The sequence below is a fragment of the Panthera onca genome, chromosome B2 (assembly GCF_046562875.1).
Source record: "Panthera onca isolate mPanOnc1 chromosome B2, mPanOnc1 haplotype 2, whole genome shotgun sequence".
Lineage (NCBI taxonomy): Eukaryota > Metazoa > Chordata > Mammalia > Carnivora > Felidae > Panthera > Panthera onca.
The window spans coordinates 52,388,583-52,409,805 of NC_138343.1; the positions used below are offsets into that span (position 1 = coordinate 52,388,583).

General features: G+C 36.0%; 1 protein-coding gene across 1 annotated transcript in view; it reads left to right on the forward strand.

The window, feature by feature from the left end:
* The first annotated feature begins 216 nt into the window (after positions 1–216).
* Positions 217–21,223, forward strand: part of GFRAL (GDNF family receptor alpha like) — a 66,263-nt gene continuing 45,256 nt past the window's right edge. Inside the window, exons 1-3 of the mRNA XM_078446433.2 lie at positions 217–387; positions 4,924–5,058; positions 7,302–7,460. Coding sequence (XP_078302559.2) covers positions 366–387; positions 4,924–5,058; positions 7,302–7,460 — 316 coding nt within the window. The 5' untranslated portion in view covers positions 217–365. The remainder of the gene's footprint in view (positions 388–4,923; positions 5,059–7,301; positions 7,461–21,223) is intronic.

A 21,223-nucleotide genomic window follows, 5' to 3' on the forward strand; every position in this document is an offset into this window, starting at 1 on the left:
GCTTTTACACAATTTACTATTCTACTGGAAGGAAAAAAAAAAAAACAAAACCAAAAACCTTTCTCATGAATGTGCTGAGCATGTATCATTTCTTAGCATCTGGCTTGTGGGTTTTTCTTGGAAGCATAATAGCCGAGATTAGTATGCTCAGAAGAAAATAATTGAATTTGGACATAATTAGGAAAGTTCACAGCTCAGGAAAGATTGGGGAGGAAATGGTGACAAAGGAAGCTGACTTGACTCAGTAATGCTTTCGGGAAGCAAGGGCAGAAGCTGAAGCCTTATCTGCACAGTTACTGTTAAGAAGGTGGTTGCAGTTCACACGTCTGCCTTTCTTGCAGGTGAATAACTCCAGGTTGTCCAGCATGATAGTCTTCATTTTCCTTGGTAAGTGAATCATGCTTCTAGTTTACCTGGATCCATAGCACTGTTTCTTCATGAACTGAATGCCATCTTATCTGACTTAACTGTTGATTAAACTAAAGGGCTTGTAATAGGAAGTCTCAATTTTCAGTGTATACTTTAACATGGTTTCTTACTTTCTCAAAATTGTACACTCACTCATTTATAACTCTGTAGAAAATGCACAATGCAGGGATTGCATTCATCTCTCAGATTGTTTGCATTTTATTATATGGGATAATCCAGTTACCTAGGATTTATGGAATTCACATAGATAGTAGAGCCTTTGAGAAATGAAACCTTCCAGTATCTATTTACAAGTTATAAGATGGCAAATTTCAAATTTATCTATTTTTCTTTGAAATTAAATTAAATGAGATTAACTTAAAGCATTCAATTCCCCGAATTTTAAAGTGTTAATATTTACTAAAAAGGATTCATTTCATAGAATAAAACAACTTAACATCCCATCAAATGCTTCACATTTTAGTTAGTTTCTGTTAGCTACAGGAAAGGTTTGTAATAATCCCACTTGTGTTGGATAGTGTGAAGGTATCATAAAATGCTGGTGGAAAAGAATTCATTTATACTTAAAGTATAATCCATGAAGATCTACTTGCTGTAGGTGTCATCGGACAAGCTACTGTATTTTTCTTCAGAATTTAGTAGAATCTATAAAATGAATTCAGGAAAAGAAATAGTTATGATTATAGCTGAATATTATTCCATTCATTAAAACAGAGCCAGTATTTTTTTGTTTACACTAATAGATATTAATGAATAAAAACATAATTGTGGGCAAGAAAACAAAGAAGGTTATTCCAAATTATGTTGAACATGAATCAAAAAAATTAAGGGGAGAAATAATGGAATATTTTATGTATTTTCAGTTTTTCTTTAGTTTTAGTAATAGTTATTTCCTATCTCAAAATTTTGCTCTTGGATTTATTTTAACACTATTTGCTTATTTCCATTCATGATTATAAAGAAAACTCTGGGAAATTTTAATTTTGTAGATAAGACAGCAGTATAACAGAACACATGAAACATGTTACAACCTCATTATGGCTCCAGTTGAAAAAGCAAGGATCGCCTCTTGTTTTCAAGTTTCCATTCTAAATTAATTTTGAGACTAGGAAGTGAATGATTTCTAACATTGTTAGGGTCGAAGCTGTACTGATAGGCTTAACCTGTATTTCCCATAGTTCATTCTTAAGAATACTTGTCTAACATCATCTAAATAGGTCTAAAGGTGCGGGAAAGTTCTATCACCAGAGGAACGTGGGGCATGGTGAATTTTTAAAATAGAACATGTCATATCATAATAAGACTTAAGAGGGTAATATTGTGTGCAACATTTTTCATATTGTTACTTTAAAACAGAACTTGTTTTTCATTGAGTATTTCAAGAGAATCCTTGAAAACTCCTGGATTAAATACGTGGCCACAAATTATAGTAAGGAATGACTAAGATTTTGGCAAGTTAAAGTTATTTTCATTCTTGTGGGCCAGATCACTGAGATGGTTTTCCTAGTAGATTTAGTATTTCATCCTACTAGAGGGTGTGGAAAATCGTATAAAGTAAACAATCAAGTGGAACTTAAAATTTTAAATATGGAAGAAAATGAAACAGATTTGAGAAACATAATATGTAGAATTAATTAACCATCATTAGACAGAGGTACTGGTAAGGTTTTGATGATATATTCAGGATAAGATCATCTATAAGTTTCCTGAAGGAGCTATTTACAAGATTCAATGATCAATGTCAAATAAAATTCCAGTTTCTTACTTTCCTTTTTTTTATGTTTATTTATTTTTGAGAGAAAGAGAGAGAGAGAAAATGAGAGAGAGAACATGAGTAGAAGAGGGGCAGTGAGTGAGGGAGACACAGAATCTGAAGAAAGTTCCAGGCTCTTAGCTATCAGCACAGAGCTCAATGCAGACCTCGAACCCACAAACTCTCAGATCACGACCTGAGCTGAAATCAGTTGCTCAATCAACTGAGCCACTGAGTCACCCCATAGAATTCCACTTTCTTTTGAGTAGAGTCTGACATAAAATATTTCAGGGTCTTTGGCAAGCTGGATTCAAACAAGAAACTTTGGGCCAGAACCAAAGGGGCTCTCTTTCTCTTTCTCATTGGTTAAATGAGCTTAACAATGAACACATGACAAAACAGAAGGCTGATATGTCAATTTTCACTCCAGCCCTCAACAAGAAAAATGTGACTGAGCCACACCCTTGGGCCTAATCTCCAAATGCAGTGACCCAGCAAGTAGTACATATGATCCATCCAATGAGTTGTCTTGGATTCTCCTTAGGAGAAGAGGTTTGAAAAGAGGTAAGATAAAGAAAAGATTTTAGGCTTTACTTGAAGCCCATAACTCTGCATTGTCACAGGCAATTCATAATTAGCATCATCTTTTTAAAAATTCAATTAATTTGACTCTAAGACCTACTTTGAGATCTCCTGATTATAATTAATATATTGTTTCTGTAACTCGATTGTTCTTCCCATATTTTTCTATGGATTGATCCAGCAAGTGTTGCTTGGCATGCTTGCAGAATCAATTCAAATAATTTATACATTATACTAAATTAGCATCACTATGTTTTTGATATTTTTAGAAAACTTACTGGAAACTTCTCCTCTACCCAACATAACTTGTAAATATCTGGAAGGTATTATTTTTATTATAGTATTATAGTATTACTTATTTATAACTTCTTTTTTTTTAAGTTTATTATCAGAGAGAGAGAGACAGCATGAGTGGGGGAGGAGCAGAGAGAGAGGGAGAGGGAGAATCCCACGCAGGTTCCATGCTGTCAGCACAGAGTCCAATGCAGGGATTCATTTCACGAACTGCAAAATCAAGACCAGAGCTAAGATCAAGAGTCAGATGCTTAAGCGACTGAGCCACCCAGGTGCCCCTATAATTCATTCTTAAATAACTATTCAAGTTAGTGTAAGTCAACATACATACATAATGTCTCATTGTGTTTGATGATGAGGATACAATTATGAATTACCTCCAATGTCTGCCCAGTAGGACCCTAGAACCCCATGGTGGAGACAATCATATCAACACACATTTTCATTACAGAGCAGTAAAGCTATGCTTGGGGAAATCCCAGTATTCTAGTGAAACAAATAAGAGGTGTTAAATTAATTTGGATATAGGAAGAGGGTGCTGAATTCAGGGAAGGATTCCATAAAATAGGTAATTATTGTGTTGAGTGTTAGAGGACAAAAAAAAAAGACAAAGACAGAAAGAAAGACAGAAAGACAGACTGAAAGAAAGAAAGAAAGAAAGAAAGAAAGAAAGAAAGAAAGAAAAGAAAGAAAGAAAGGTTTATAGGAGATAAAAAGGAGTGCCTACTAATGAGGGTACAGTATACACTCAGAGGTACAAGACAGCATGGAGCATCTGGGAAACTATACATGCTCAAAAATGTCTAGATTGCATACGATAAGGGATATAAGAACTATCCTATGAGAAACCATCCAAAGGTCGAAGCAGAGAAATGGCAGGATCAGGATGGTACAGTAGGCAGGTTAGGGGGTATAAAGAACCTATGTGAGTTAAATGAAACTGGAGGCAAATTGACTAATTGATGGGTTGGTCAAATATTCAAAAATAAGAGTCAAAGAACTATGCACAAATGTATATAAAAGAGTGAAGTCGAGGATAAAAAAGGAGTCTGTGATCAATCAGTGGTTTCTAGTGTTGGGTGCCCATGAGAACAGTGAAATTGATGAAGCAGGGCTGTCCACCAGGGAGTGATGATGATAAAAATACACTGTAGTCTTAAAATGTATCTGGAACACTTTGGTTGAGATAACAACAAATACAACTGGAATACTGAAAAATAATGGGATTGAATTATGCTTTAGAGAATCATCAATCTAGAGGTTTTAGTTAAAACCATTAAAGTACATGGAATTGTACATAGAGAATGTGTAAAATGAGAATGGGAAACATCTGAGGATAGACATTAAGCTAAAAATACAGTTCAACAGAAAAAGACAAAGATCCTGGGAAGAGGCCTAACTATGGTCAGAAAATATCAAATGAATAAGTATCAAGAGAACTAGAAGAGCTGGTTGCCAAAGGAAGAGAGAGTTTTAAGAACAAAATAGCAACAAAACGTGCAATGATAAAAGTAGGCAAGATAAAGTGTTAAAACTATTAAGGTTGATGTCATGGAGATGATTAGGACAGTTAGGAGAGCAGTTTCAATAGAGCAAGAGTCTTAAAAATATAAATTGAGGAATAAATATGCACCAAATAAGAGCACAAATCTAGACTCTTCATTTAAGAATGTTATAAAGGAGAAATACAGATCTGTAGTTAGGGGGGAGGTTAAGATCCATTCTAATCTTGTAATGACCTTATCAGATTATATTTTCCATAACACTGTTGTTTATCACCAGTAACTTAGTTTTGAGGTAAATAACTGTCATACTGTAATATTGCAAACACGTTCTTGTTGTTTTTGTTCTTATTGTTATTTCAGCTATGGTGCTATGCTTGGAAAATGAATCCACTTCCCAAACCATTGATTGCACATATTTAAGAGAGCAATGCCTAAGTGATACAAATGGATGTAAACTTGCATGGAGAAAGATGGAAGATTCATGTAATGTTTCAGGTAAAATACATTATTTAATTTTTGAAGTTTATTTATGTATTTATTTTTGAGAGAGAAAAAGAGAGAGAGAGGGAGGAGGGCACAGAACGAGAGGGAGAGAGAGTGACAATTCCAAGCAGGCTCTGCACTATCAGCACAGAGCCTGATGCAGGACTCAAACCAATGAACCATGAGATCTTGACCAGAGCTGAAGTTGGACGCTTAACCAACTGAACCACCCAAGTGCCTCAATAAAATACATTATTTAAAATACACATAAATGATTTATTTTTACTGAGGTAAAAATAGGATTTGATATTTTCTTTCACTGCCCTGGGAACTAAGTTAGCTTTGCTCCAAACACTTTTTTCAAACTTAATATTCAAGTGATTTACCTTCAATTGCTTATTAGCGAATGTAGTAACAAGAACTCAAGAGCCTTAATGCCCTGTGGGGAGGTTTATGCAAGATTTCAGGGTTTGTTTTACTTATCTCACCATGTACAATGTTATAATTATATGCATGCTTGTCAGAAGTATGGCAAAAATTTTTCAAATGTGTTTTTGCTTACATATTAGTATGTCAGTAATAAAATAGGAAAAAAAAATTGTGATGATCAAGAGCATTGTTATTTATTTGTATGTGTATCATATACATTTTTATATTCTTGCAACAGACATGCTATCTTCCATTCCATCTGTGTCGAGAACAATTTAAAATACATTTTTATTTTTAACATGTCCTACATTCCAAACATTTGAGCAGAGTCCCGAGGGTTAGAGAATATGAAGATTAGAGTTACTGTTACTTGTTTAAAATAAAAAGAAAACATACGGAATATATCAATTCATTGAATAAATATTGTATGGACTGTTATAGTAGGACTCCATTCACTAAAAATAGATAAACTGATTATATAGTGAGACATTACCTTAGTACTATTATCACAAACGTTTCAAAATATTGTATTCTCATATAATTTATCATCTTGTATATTGGATGTTATAATACTATAAAAACCTCATAAACTTTCTGGAATATTCAGTAAGAAAAACTGAAAAGGGAAAATAACAATAGATTCTTCCATGACGTACTTTCTCTATTTTGCGCAGTGTGAAGTCTGTACTGCTCATGACTCTTGCCTATCTGTGTGTGTATCCTCTACTTCCCAAAAGACATAAGAGGAAGTAAGTTGGGTTTAAGAGGCAGCAGCCTATAGTTCTGATGGCCAACATTTACAATCTCTATCATCGGAAGTCCTCCCCATCCCCACAACCTCAAGGAATTATATAAGATGTAGAGGAAAAGAGAATGATTTCCTTCTCCGTCCTGCCCTTGAAGGGAGTAAGTCCATAGTCCAAAGTAAGTTATAGCTGCCTAACCCAACATTCTTATTACAAGTCAGGAAAAGAATTTTAAAAGCCTAATTTGCTCTAAGTAATACAGTAATTTTAAGATGAGAATAGAAGACAAGTGACAAAAAAATCCGTTATTTGTTTTGATGATGAAACTCCTTGTTACATTTTATAAAGCAATTTAAAATATTGCATTCAGTGTGTCATGAATTATAACACATACTTCAGTATACAAATAGCAAGTCATTTTCAGTGAATTGCAGTAATATTTGCATAATTATCTCATTCATGAAGCTGAAATAGAAATATTCTCAAATACATAAATGAACTCAAGTAATTTTATTCAAAAAAATGAATAAAAGAAAATTGTTGGGTGGATGAATAGGACTTTGTAAATTAAAGCAGAAAATGAAATATAGATAATTGTGAAAGACTCATTATTCAATAATATTTATTGAGTGCTTACAAAGTGTTAGGACCACTTCATTTCTCATGATGAATTTTGAGCCACTTGCATGTCTCTTATTATAATCTTAGAATGACATATACACTAGAAGATTATGACAAATAGTTAATAAAAATAACTAAACTGACAAAATAGTGAAGATTATGGATCATTCTGGTCACCTCCTATAAGGACAGCCTTGATTATTATAGAAGACTAAAAACTGATATTCTAAGTGGGGACAAAATCATTTTAAAATACAGCAAGCTTTAATCAATTTTGGAAAGTAAACATTGAGGGAAAGATAGTAAAAATGGATTTTGTGCTTAAAAAGTCACGTGGACATCTTGCAGCATCCTCAGGAAATCTTATTATAATAAGGCATTACTCAGGTTAATACGTTAAAAGCATTTGGGGTAGGGTGATACTTAGATTAATATCAGGAGTATTACATGTTTGTTAAAACCCAGGTAACCCCTGCAAGATGAAGGATTCATCAAACTGTAACCTGAGCATCCAGTCCTTGGTGGAAAACAATTTCCAGTTTGAAGATTGTCTCTGCACTGGTAACCTCCATTGCACTATTAACAAATTGCTTGGGAAAAAATGCATCAATGAATCAGGTAATAATATGTGGTTATATGAAATATTACAGTCATAAAAAAGAAAAGTCAGTTTCAAAATTAACCACATCTATGTAATTGGATTAATTCTCTCTCTCTCTCTCTCTCTTATTGGTAACTTGAACAGTTTTTTTGTGTAATATAAAGTTCTGTGAGTCCTAGATCTCAGTAAGTGCCTAACATATTTCTGTAATTGTTAACCACTATTTCAAGCTTCATCCAATCATAATTAATTAGCATTATATATTCACTCTCTCAGTTCTTATTTTTGTGAGGCTCACTATGGCTTTGCCCAAGACCTAAATGATAGAAGACAAATAAGGTATCATTTCTGTTGTTAAAGAACTCAGTTTCCTGAGAAAGTCCAAAATATAACCACTTATCTGGAATTCTACTTGCCTCTGGATGGGAGCATTTAATCATTTATGCATTTATTTAGAGCTACTCAAGGTGCCGGGCTGACACTGAGGTAGTGGTACTCAAAGTAGTCTGCATGTGTCCTTGAGGGTTCATAAAGATTTTCAAAGGGATATGGAGGATGAAATAGTTCTAAAACAATCAGTTTCTGGATCCTCAATGTTCTTGCATACTCTCTCTGAAAAGTGGACAGCTTGGGATTGCAGCTGTTATCATGGGGTTCTTGCCTCTTCTTTCATAATCAGCCTTCTCCCATTTTATAAGAAATAGGTTTACCTCTCATTTATCATGAATGGTCCCATTATCCCACCTCTCAAAACACTCATGGTGAGCAACTGGCCAATTTTCTGTTCCATGTTTTTGCTTTTTCCAGAGTTTCACATAAATGGAATTATGTAACCTTTTGGAATTAGGGAAACTTGAACCTGCCTGATTTTTTTTTAATTTAACATCATGGACTTGAGGTTCACTAGTAGTTTTTGAACAAGTTCGTTCTCTGTTTTGAGTAGTATTCCATTGTATTGGTTATCCATTCACCACTGAAAGTGGTTTGCATTGTTTCCAGATTTTTAGAGATTATAAATAAACCTGCTATAAATATTCACATACAAGACTCCTACAAACATAAGTTTTTATTTCTACATATTTTTGTTCGGCTATACGGTAATGTTTATGTTCAACTGTATGATAAGCTTTCGTACAATATTCTAAGTTTAATTTAACCATCGATGTATAAAAGTTCCATTTGCTCCACATCCTTAGTAGCACTTGATTTTGTTATTTGCTTTTATTTTGAGGCCATTCCAATATATATGTGGTAGTGTCACATTGTGGTTTTAATTTGCACTTAAATAATGTTGAACATATTTTCATGTGCTTAGGTAACATATTTTCATGTGCTTAGGTGTCCTCTATATACATTATTTGGTAAAGCATCTCTTTAAAATTTTGCCCTTTTTTAATTTGAGTTTTGCCTTTTTTATTGGGTTTTAAGAGTTTTTCCTCTGTGTTGAATAGGGCTTATCAGGATATGTGCTCTGTAAATGATATTTCCCTGTCTATATCTTTTATTGCTTTAAGCGTATATTTCAAAAAGCAGAAGTTTGTTGTTTTTTAAAGTTTAACAATGTCCAGCTTATCATTTTTTTCTTTTATAAATAATACCTTTGCTGTTGCATCTAAGAAATCTTTATCCGACCCCAAATCACAAAGATATTCTTATATGATCTAGACATTAAGTACTTTAGGTTTTGCATTCAGGCTTATGATACACTGTAAGTTAATTTTTGTTTATGGTGCAAACCATGGGTCAGATTCATTTATTTATTTTTTTTCTCTATGGATATCCAGTTGTTCTACCACATTTGATAAAGGGACTACAGTTTCACCTTTCTCCAAAATCCTTTGGGCTATATATTAGTGTCTCTATTTCTAGATTGTTCTATCTTGTTCCAGCTGCCTATATTTCTGTACTTTTGCCAATACTTTCCTCTTAGCAATATTTTGTAGTTTTCAGTGTATACTTCATACACACTTTGTGTTAAGATTTACATAAATATGCTTCACTTTTTTGATGCTGTTGTAAATGGTAACTTTTTTATATCTTAATTTCTAATCAATTATGGCTAATATATCAAAATTATATATATATGGTATATATATAAGGCATATAATACCATATATATACATATATCTTATATATACCATATATTTACATATAACTTATATATACCATATATTTACATATATCATATATATATACCATATATATACATATATCGTATATATATATATATACACCATATATCTTATATATATATACCATATATATACATATATCTTATATATACCGTGTGTGTGTGTGTGTGTGTATACACACACCTTATAGCCTGTAACTTGCTCAGCTCAGTTATTACTTCTCGTATCTTTTATTTTGTAGAATCTATAGGATTGTCTACATAGACTTAAATATTTATATCTGCAAATAGAGAGTTTTATTTCTTTCTTTCCAATCTGTAGGCCTTTATTTCTTTTCCTTGCTCTATTGTTCTGAGTAGGACCTGCAGGATAATGTTAAATAGGATTTCTGGGAGTGGCCATCCTTGCCTTTTTACCTGTCTTGGGAGAAATGCATTTAGTTTTGCACCATTAAGAATGGTTTTTGCAGGGGTGCCTGGGTGGTTCAGTCAGTTAAGTGACCAACTTCAACTCAGGTCATGATCTCACAATTCGTGGGTTCCAGCCCCTTATCAGGCTCTGTGCAGACATCTCAGAGCCTGGACCCTGCTTTGGATTCTGTGTCTCCCTCTCTCTCTCTGCCCCTCCCCAACTTGTCCTCTCTTACTCTAAAAAATAAAATAAACATAAAAAAATGTTTTTTAAATAAAAAAAATAGATTTTGCAGTAAGTTCTTTGCAGGTTCCTCCTCCCTTTATCAGGCAGAGAAAATTCCTTCCTATATCCAGTTTGCTTAGAGATTTTATCATGAATAGATTTGCAAATGATTTTCTGCCTCTTTTGCAATGATCATGGTTTATATTTTTAGGTTTTTTTTTAATATGATGAATTATTTGTTGATTCTTAGTGTTGGTTCTAACCCTTCATTCTGAGGATATATACTATCCAGTTATGAAGTATTTATTCATTTTATATGTTGCTGGATTGAATTTGCTACTATTTTGTTGAGGGTTTTTAATCTATGTTCCTGAGGGATATTGGAATGTTTTCCTGACAGCATATTTGTCTGATTTTGTTGTCTAGATAATACTGTTTTTAATTTTAATTTTTTTTTAAAAATGTTTAGAGAGAGAGTGTGTGTGAGCTGGGAAGGGGAAGAGAGAGAAAGAGACGTAGACAGTGAATCCAAAGCAGGCTCAAAGCTGTCAGCAGATAGCCTGATTTGGGGCTTGAATTCACGACGAACTCATGAACTGTGAGATCATGACTTGAGCAGAAATTAAAAGTCGGACGCTAAACTGACTGAGCCACCCAGGTGCCCCTGGATAATGCTGTTTTTTAAAATGATTTGGGAAGTATTTCATCTTCTTTTTTATTCTAAAAGAGTATACAAAGAAGTATTAGTATTTCTTCCTTAAATTTAAGGAATTAATTTAATTCAATTTAATTAATTTAATACACTAGTGAAGATATCTGGGCAATTCTTCATTGGAAGATTTAAAAATGTTCAGCGTGTTTGTCATAGAACTGTTTTACTTATTTCTTGGTGAGTTTGGTAGTTTGTGTCTTTCAGTGAACTTTTCTGTTTGTTGGATTTATGTTGAATTTTTATTTTTAGGGTTTCCATTTTACCTTTTTTCCGTATCTCTCTGCTAAGTTGTTCCTAATATTCTCAAATTGTCCTTTAAATATCTATAGGACTTATAGTAATGTCCTTTCGTTCATTCATATGGTGGTAATTTGTGTCTTCCTCTCTTTGTCTCTCCCTGTCTCTCAGTTTTGCTCTTTATTATTTTTTGTTGCTGTTGTGTTTGACTTGACTTGAAGTTGCTCTTCATTTTCTGGTTTCTTAAGATAAAGGCTTATATCACTGATTTGATATTTTTTTTTCCTTTTTCCTATAAGCATTTCATTATATAAATGTCCAAGTGCTGTTTTAGTTATATTCACAAATTTTAGTATGCTATGTTTTCATTTTTATTCAATTCAAAATGGTTTCTCATTTCCCTTGTGACTTTCTCTTTGATTCATGGTTTATTTTACAATACCATTGTTGAACTTCCAAATATTTGAGGATTTCCCAGATACCTTTGTTATTTACTTTTAGTTCAATTCTTAATTAAAATGGTAAGTGCTAATTATCACCTGTACAATGTGATACATGCTAGGTGACACACACACACACACACACACACACACACAGTGTTTGAAGGTATAGAGGATAAAATAATGGTGATTCAGAAGGTTCACAGAAGAAATGACAGACTTGGGGCTTTTAGGGTGAATTGGGTCAATTAAAGAGACAAAATGGATGTTCTAAACAGAGAAAATAGAATCAGGCAGAGCACATTCAAGGAGCAACAAATCCTTTGTTAAACTGGACTGTAGAATGGAGGAGTATTAGGAGATGATGCTGGGAAGAAAGCAGATGTTATAAAAAGGAGGAAGGCTGAATTTATGTATCTTTCTAAAGGGATTAGGCCTCAAACTGTTATTACAAGGGGCTATTAATGCATTTTAAACGGAGAAATGCAGAATCGGCTTTTCAAAGGGTATCCCTGTCAGGAATGCAAAAGACAGGATGGAGGGGTGGGAAAGATTCAGGCCAGGGATATCAAATAATTTGAGAGAGAGGTAATGTATGCTTAAACTAACACACTGGTGCTGAGGACTATGAGAAGAAGATATAAGTAAGGTATATTTATGAATCACAATCAATAGGAATTGGTGGCAGTTGGATATGAGGAGAATGAAATGTATAAAGCATGGCTTGGGACAGGGTACTGAGATACACTGAGATAGGAAAGAAAGAATAAAGTACAGGATTAGGGGTAGAAGTGATGAATTATATTTTGGAGACATTGCATCTGTGGAATGCTTTGGAACATTCACATTAGGAATGTTGGCATTTTGTTTGAAGTTTTGCATGATACAAATAATTTTTAAAAAGAAATGAAGGAATCTACATCGTCTAGCTTGCATTTGGAAACATGGATCTTGGACTGAAGAGAGTAATATAAAATAGACATACAGATTTTGGAGTTAAAAGTTTATAAGAAATAGATAAAACCGTGAAGGAAGATAGGATTGGTCAGGAAAGACTATAAGGTGAGAATATTATAAAGATTTTGAGAATAAAACTCATGATATAGTTAAAGTAACCAAAAAGAAGATTTCAAAGATAGGAAAAGAAACATGAGAAAGAGTTGTTGAAATCAATGAAAGAGACACAGGGAAAATAGTCAGCAATTATAAATGCTGAGAAGTCATCAACTAGGACAGACTGAAATGACATTAGTTAGCTAATTAATAGGTCTATACTAGTTTTAGATTGAAGTGGGATGAAATAAAAGCATATTGGAATACTAAAAATGTTTATTGACTTTTGTTTCACAATGGTAAGACAACTTAATTTATATCTCTTTAGCCACTTTTAATCATACCAAGTTCTGGCAAAATGTAGTGACCAGTCAACAGGTACATATAAATTTAGAGCAGTTAAATTGAAATCAATTCACATATTTAAACCCTTTTTTTCCCCATAGACACTTACTAAAGACTACTATGCAATAATTTTGATAACCAGGAATATAAAAACCCTATAGAGAAGACTTAAATGATCTCACAAATAAACTTCATGATGGACATGACCTAATTATTATGTATACAGGAAGCATTAGTTTATTGCTTATAATTTAGCTTAGTGTGGGAAGGAAATAACTGAAATCTTAATATCCATCCTATCTCAACTATAACACCTTCCACAAACTTTTTGGTCATCATTCCAAGACACGATCTCTGATCTCTGTCTCTGTCTCTCTCCCCCTCCTCCTCCTCCCCCTCCTCCTCCTCCCCCTCCTCCTCCCCCTCCTCCTCCTCCCCCTCCTCCTCCCCCTCCTCCTCCTCCCCCTCCTCCTCCCCCTCCTCCTCCCCCTCCTCCTCCCCCTCCTCCTCCCCCTCCTCCTCCCCCTCCTCCTCCCCCTCCCGCTCCCTACCTCCTTCTTCCTTTCCCTATCTTCCCTCTTTGGATTCTCAAAACATTCCCAAACATATATAGTGTGTACTGTTCTATTCTTCCTTAATATACTGTAAACTTCTTGAACAAATCAGCTTTGGCATTTCTTTTTTCTTTTTTACTTACTATGATAAAGCACCCAGCACAGTACCTGATACTTAGCAAATAACCAATAATATCATAAGGATTTAAAATTTTTAAACATATTTTTGAGCACCTAAATCATGGATCTATTCATAAAGTTTTTATTGTTCAGTTAACATGTGTAGATATAAATGCTGGAGAATGGATATAAAGATGAATGAAACAGTCTCTGCTCTTGATTAGCTGAAAATATAGTAGAGCAAAATTGACATTTAGCCAAGTCATTTAATTTAGTCCAGCTGATTAAATATATAGATAGAAAGATAGATATTTAGATACGTTGACTGATGACATTTAGACAGGATTACAGATTACTTCAAGGTATATAATTATCAATGTAATAGAACTAATTATATGAGAACAGCATTAATTCACATCCATCCTATTCATGCAACCCAGCATATGCTAGCCAAAAGTAATAGAAAAGAAGACCTCTGTTCTAGTAAAGGAGTCTGATTTATATAATTATAAAATCCATTGTGAGCTGTTATTTGCGAAATGTGCAAAATGCTATAGTAGTGTATTTTTTTTTTTTTACTGTAGGATTCTATTTATTTATTTTTTTTTCAATATATGAAGTTTATTGTCAAATTGGTTTCCATACAACACCCAGTGTTCATCCCAAAATGTGCCCTCCTCAATACCCATCACCCACCCTTCCCTCCCTCCCACCCCCCATCAACCCTCAGTTTGTTCTCAGTTTTTAACAGTCTCTTATGCTTTGGCTCTCTCCCACTCTAACCTCTTTTTTTTTTTTTTCCTTCCCCTCCCCCATGGGTTTCTGTTACGTTTCTCAGGATCCACATAAGAGTGAAACCATATGGTATCTGTCTTTCTCTGTATGGCTCATTTCACTTAGCATCACACTCTCCAGTTCCATCCACGTTGCTACAAAGGGCCATATTTCATTCTTTCTCATTGCCACGTAGTATTCCATTGTGTATATAAACCACAATTTCTTTATCCATTCATCAGTTGATGGACATTTAGGCTCTTCCCATAATTTGGCTATTGTTGAGAGTGCTGCTATAAACATTGGGGTACAAGTGCCCCGATGCATCAGTACTCCTGTATCCCTTGGGTAAATTCCTAGCAGTGCTATTGCTGGGTCATAGGGTAGGTCTATTTTTAATTTTCTGAGGAACCCCCACACTGTTTTCCAGAGTGGCTGCACCAGTTTGCATTCCCACCAACAGTGCAAGAGGGTTCCCATTTCTCCACATCCTCTCCAGCATCTATAGTCTCCTGATTTGTTCATTTTGGCCACTCTGACTGGCGTGAGGTGATATCTGAGTGTGGTTTTGATTTGTATTTCCCTGATAAGGAGCGACGTTGAACATCTTTTCATGTGCCTATTGGCCATCCGGATGTCTTCTTTAGAGAACTGTCTATTCATGTTTTCTGCCCATTTCTTCACTGGGTTATTTGTTTTTCGGGTGTGGAGTTTGGTGAGCTCTTTATAGATTTTGGATGCTAGCCCTTTGTCCGATATGTCATTTGCAAATATCTTTTCCCATTCCGTTGGTTGCCTTTTAGTTTTGTTGGTTGTTTCCTTTGGTGTGCAGAAGCTTTTTATCTTCATAAGGTCCCAGTAATTCATTTTTGCTTTTAATTCCCTGGCCTTTGGGGATGTGTAGAGTAAGAGATTGCTACGGCTGAGGTCAGAGAGGTCTTTTCCTGCTTTCTCCTCTAGGGTTTTGATGGTTTCCTGTCTCACATTCAGGTCCTTTATCCATTTTGAATTTATTTTTGTGAATGGTGTGAGAAAGTGGTCTAGTTTCAACCTTCTGCATGTTGCTGTCCAGTTCTCCCAGCACCATTTGTTAAAGAGACTGTCTTTTTTCCATTGGATGTTCTTTCCTGCTTTGTCAAAGATGAGTTGGGCATACATTTGTGAGTCTAGTTCTGGGGTTTCTATTCTATTCCATTTGTCTATGTGTCTGTTTTTGTGCCAATACCATGCTGTCTTGATGATGACAGCTTTGTAGTAGAGGCTAAAGTCTGGGATTGTGATGCCTCCTGCTTTGGTCTTCTTCTTCAAAATTACTTTGGCTATTCGGGGCCTTATGTGGTTCCATATGAATTTCAGGATTGCTTGTTCTAGTTTCGAGAAGAATGCTGGTGCAATTTTGATTGAGATTGCGTTGAATGTGTAGATAGCTTTGGGTAGTATTGACATTTTGACAATATTTATTCTTCCAATCCATGAGCAGGGAATGTCTTTCCATTTCTTTATATCTTCTTCAATTACCTTCATAAGCTTTCTATAGTTTTCAGCATACAGATCTTTTACATCTTTGGTTAGATTTATTCCTAGGTATTTTATGCTTCTTGGTGCAATTGTGAATGGGATCAGTTTCTTTATTTGTCTTTCTGTTGCTTCATTGTTAGTGTATAAGAATGCAACTGATTTCTGTACATTGATCTTGTATCCTGCAACTTTGCTGAATTTATGTATCAGTTCTAGCAGACTTTTGGTGGAGTCTATTGGATTTTCCATGTATAATATCATGTCATCTGCAGAAAAGCGAAAGCTTGACTTCATCTTTGCCAATTTGGATGCCTTTGATTTCCTTTTGTTGTCTGATTGCTGATGCTAGAACTTCCAACACTATGTTAAACAACAGCGGTGAGAGTGGGCATCCCTGTCGTCTTCCTGATCTCAGGGAAAAAGCTCTCAGTTTTTCCCCATTGAGGATGATGTTAGTGTGGGCTTTTCATAAATGGCTTTTATGATGTTTAAGTATGTTCCTTCTATCCAGACTTTCTCAAGGGTTTTTATTAAGAAAGGGTGCTGGATTTTGTCAAAGGCCTTTTCTGCATCGATTGACAGGATCATATGGTTCTTCTCTTTTCTTTTATTAATGTGATGTATCACGTTGATTGATTTGCGAATGTTGAACCAGCCCTGCATCCCAGGAATGAATCCCACTTGATCATGGTGAATAATTCTTTTTATATGCTGTTGAATTCGATTTGCTAGTATCTTATTGAGAATTTTTGCATCCCTATTCATCAGGGATATTGGCCTGTAGTCCTCTTTTTTTTACTGGGTCTCTGTCTGGTTTGGGAATCAAAGTAATACTGGCTTCATAGAATGAGTCTGGAAGTTTTCCTTCCCTTTCTATTTCTTGGAATAGCTTGAGAAGGATAGGTATGATCTCTGCTTTAAACGTCTGGTAGAACTCCCCTGGGAAGCCATCTGGTCCTGGACTCTTATTTGTTGGGAGATTTTTGATAACCGATTCAATTTCTTCAGTGGTTATGGGTCCGTCAAGCTTTCTATTTCCTCCTGATTGAGTTTTGGAAGAGTGTGGGTATTTAGGAATTTGTCCATTTCTTCCAGGTTGTCCAATTTGTTGGCATATAATTTTTCATAGTATTCCCTGATAATTGTTTGTATCTCTGAGGGATTGGTTGTAATCATTCCATTTTCATTCATGATTTTATCTATTTGGGTCATCTCCCTTTTTTTTTTGAGAAGCCTGGCTAGAGGTTTGTCAATTTTGTTTATTTTTTCAAAAAAACAACTCTTGGTTTTGTTGATCTGCTCTACCGTTTTTTTAGATTCTATATTGTTTATTTCTGCTCTGATCTTTATTATTTCTCTTCTTCTGCTGGGTTTAGGCTGCCTTTGCTGTTCTGCTTCTATTTCCTTTAGGTGTGCTGTTAGATTTTGTATTTGGGATTTTTCTTGTTTCTTGAGATAGGCCTGGATTGCGATGTATTTTCCTCTCAGGACTGCCTTTGCTGCATCCCAAAGCGTCTGGATTGTTGTATTTTCATTTTTGTTTGTTTCCATATATTTTTTAATTTCTTCTCTAATTGCCTGGTTGACCCACTCATTCGTTAGTAGGGTGTTCTTTAACCTCCATGCTTTTGGAGGTTTTCCAGACTTTTTCCTGTGGTTGATTTCAAGCTTCATAGCATCGTGGTCTGAAAGTATGCATGGTATAATTTCAATTCTTGTAAACTTATGAAGGGCTGTTTTGTGACCCAGCATATGATCTATCTTGAAGAATGTTCCATGTGCACTCGAGAAGAAAGTATATTCTGTTGCTTTGGGATGCAGAGTTCTAAATATATCTGTCAAGTCCATCTGATCCAATGTAGCATTCAGGGCCCTTGTTTCTTTATTGACCATGTGTCTAGATGATCTATCCATTTCTGTAAGTGGAGTGTTAAAGTCCCCTGCAATTACCACATTCTTATCAATAAGGTTGCTTATGTTTATGAGTAGTTGTTTTATATATTTGGGGGCTCCGGTATTTGGCACATAGACATTTATAATTGTTAGCTCTTCCTGATGGATAGACCCTGTAATTATTATATAATGCCCTTCTTCATCTCTTGTTACAGCCTTTAATTTAAAGTCTACTTTGTCTGATATAAGTATGGCTACTCCAGCTTTCTTTTGGCTTCCAGTAGCATGATAAATAGTTCTCCATCCCCTCACTCTCAATCTAAAGGTGTCCTCAGATCTAAAATGAGTCTCTTGTAGACAGCAAATAGATGGGTCTTGTTTTTTTATCCATTCTGATATCCTATGTCTTTTGGTTGGCGCATTTAATCCATTTACATTCAGTGTTATTATAGAAAGATACGGGTTTAGAGTCATTGTGATGTCTGTATGTTTTATGCTTGTAGTGATGTCTCTGGTACTTTGTTTCACAGGATCCCCCTTAGGATCTCTTGTAGGGCTGGTTTAGTGGTGATAAATTCCTTCAGTTTTTGTTTGTTTGGGAAGACCTTTATCTCTCCTTCTATTCTAAATGACAGACTTGCTGGATAAAGGATTCTGGGCTGCATATTTTTTCTGTTTAGCACACTGAAGATCTCGTACCAATCCTTTCTGGCCTGCCAAGTTTCAAAAGAGAGATCAGTCACGAGTCTTATAGGTCTCCCTTTATATGTGAGGGCACGTTTATCCCTTGCTGCTTTTAGAATTTTCTCTTTATCCTTGTATTTTGCCAGTTTCACTATGATATGTCGTGCAGAAGATCGATTCAAGGTACGTCTGAAGGGAGTTCTCTGTGCCTCTTGGATTTCAATGTCTTTTTCCTTCCCCAGTTCAGGGAAGTTCTCAGCTATTATTTCTTCAAGTACCCCTTCAGCACCTTTCCCTCTCTCTTCCTCCTCTGGGATACCAATTATGCGTATATTATTTCTTTTTAGTGTATCACTTAGTTCTCTAATTTTCCCCTCATACTCCTGGATTTTTTTATCTCTCTTTTTCTCAGCTTCCTCTTTTTCCATAACTTTATCTTCTAGTTCACCTATTCTCTCCTCTGCCTCTTCAATCCGAGCCGTCCTGGTTTCCATTTTGTTTTGCATTTCGTTTAAAGCGTTTTTCAACTCCTCGTGACTGTTCCTTAGTCCCTTGATCTCTGTAGCAAGAGATTCTCTGCTGTCCTCTATACTGTTTTCAAGCCCAGCGATTAATTTTATGACTATTATTCTAAATTCACTTTCTGTTATATTATTTAAATCCTTTTTGATCAGTTCATTAGCTGTTGTTATTTCCTGGAGATTCTTCTGAGGGGAATTCTTCCGTTTGGTCATTTTGGATAGTCCCTGGAGTGGTGAGGACCTGCAGGGCACTTCCCCTGTGTTGTGGTGTATAACTGGAGTTGGTGGGCGGGGCCGCAGTCAGACCTGATGTCTGCCCCCAGCCCACCGCTGGGGCCACAGTCGGACTGGTGGGTGCCTTCTCTTCCCCTCTCCTAGGGGTGGGATTCACTGTGGGGTGGTGTGGCCCGTCTGGGCTACTTGCACACTGCCAGGCTTGTGGTGCTGGGGATCTGGCGTTTTAGCTGGGGTGGGTAGGCAAGGTGCACGGGGCAGGCTTAGCTCGCTTCTCCTTAGGTGATCCACTTCAGGAGGGGCCCTGTGGCAGCGGGAGGGAGTCAGATCTGCTGCCGGAGGTTTGGCTCCGCAGAAGCACAGAGTTGGGTGTTTGTGCGGAGGAGGGAGCAAGTTCCCTGGCAGGAACTGGTTCCCTTTGGGATTTTGGCTGGGGGATGGGTGAGGGAGATGGTGCTGATGAGCGCCTTTGTTCCCCGCCAAACTGAGCTCTGTCATCCGGGGGCTCAGCAACTCTCCCTCCCTTTGTCCTCCAGCCTTCCCGCTTTCCGAGCAGAGCTGTTAACTTATGTCCTCCCAGACACTAAGTCGCGCTTGCTGTCAGAACACACTCCATCCAGCCCCTCCGCTTTTTCCAGCCAGACTTGGGGGCTCTGCTTGGCCAGCGAGCCACGCTTCCACCCTGGCTCCCTCCCGCCAGTCCGTGGAGCGCGCACCGCCTCGCTGCCCTTCCTACCCTCTTCCATGGGCCTCTTGTCTGAGCTTGGCTCTGGAGATTCCGTTCTGCTAATCCTCTGGCGGTTTTCTGGGTTATTTAGGCAGGTGTAGGTGGAATCTAAGTGATCAGCAGGACGCGTGGTGAGTCCAGCGTCCTCCTATGCTGCCATCTTCCCTTTTCCTCTGTAGGATTCTATCATAGTAGTGTATTTTTTAAAACACATGCAGTACAGAGGCTGGCTCCAAATAGTGCTTATAAGGATGCCCTAGCAGGTTTTAAGTAAACGTGTTCATATCATGAAATTGATTCTATTACCTTTATCTTGCATAAATATGATGCATTTGTAGAAACTAAGGCTGTGAGGTCTTATACCTTTTATAAGGTATAAGAAAATTAATTTAATGAACCAAAATTTAACATTCTTTTAGTTTTAGACCAAAATGCCACAGGGAAAAAGGTTACTTTGGGAAGAATTGTAGGGTCAAGGATTTTTTTGTTTTTTATTGTGGAGACCTACTTGAAGTGCCTTAGGGGAAGATAAGACTTTTTAGAAATAGTATACTTCTGAAAGCCTATGTTAAGCTGACTTGAAGTCTCCTATTGAAGTTGTTTTTCTTATCTTTTTTGTGTAAATTTCATATAATTATGACTTCATTTGAACTGTCCAGTAAAACATGTATTCTCAGTGAGGGATATAACCCCCAAGGGCTGAAAAGGCTTGTTAAGGGAAACATAAAAATATTTTTAAAAGACAGAGAAACACTGAGTGTATTTCTAGGAGAAGATGGAAATCCATAAAAATTTATGCAAGGGAAATAATGTGTTGCCTTATAAGTATTAAGTTACACACAATTTCTACCAGTCGTCATGTAATGTAAGGAAAAACAAAATGTAATGAAAAAAAAAATAAATGATGAAGACAAAATGTCATTAAAAGAGATTGAGCATTACCATTATGTGGTTACATAAACTATAATCAGTGTTTTTAATTCAAAATTTTAAAAAAAATTTTCAGTTTATTTATTTTGAGAGTGAGATAGTGTGAACAGGGGGGGCAGAAAGAGAGGGAGAGAGAGAGAGCAGGCTCTGCACTCTCAGCCCAGAGCCCAATGCACCACTGGAACCCATGAACCGTGAGATCATGACCTGAGCCAAAATTAAGATTTGGATGCTTAACCAGCTGAGCCACCCAGGCACCCCTTATTTCAG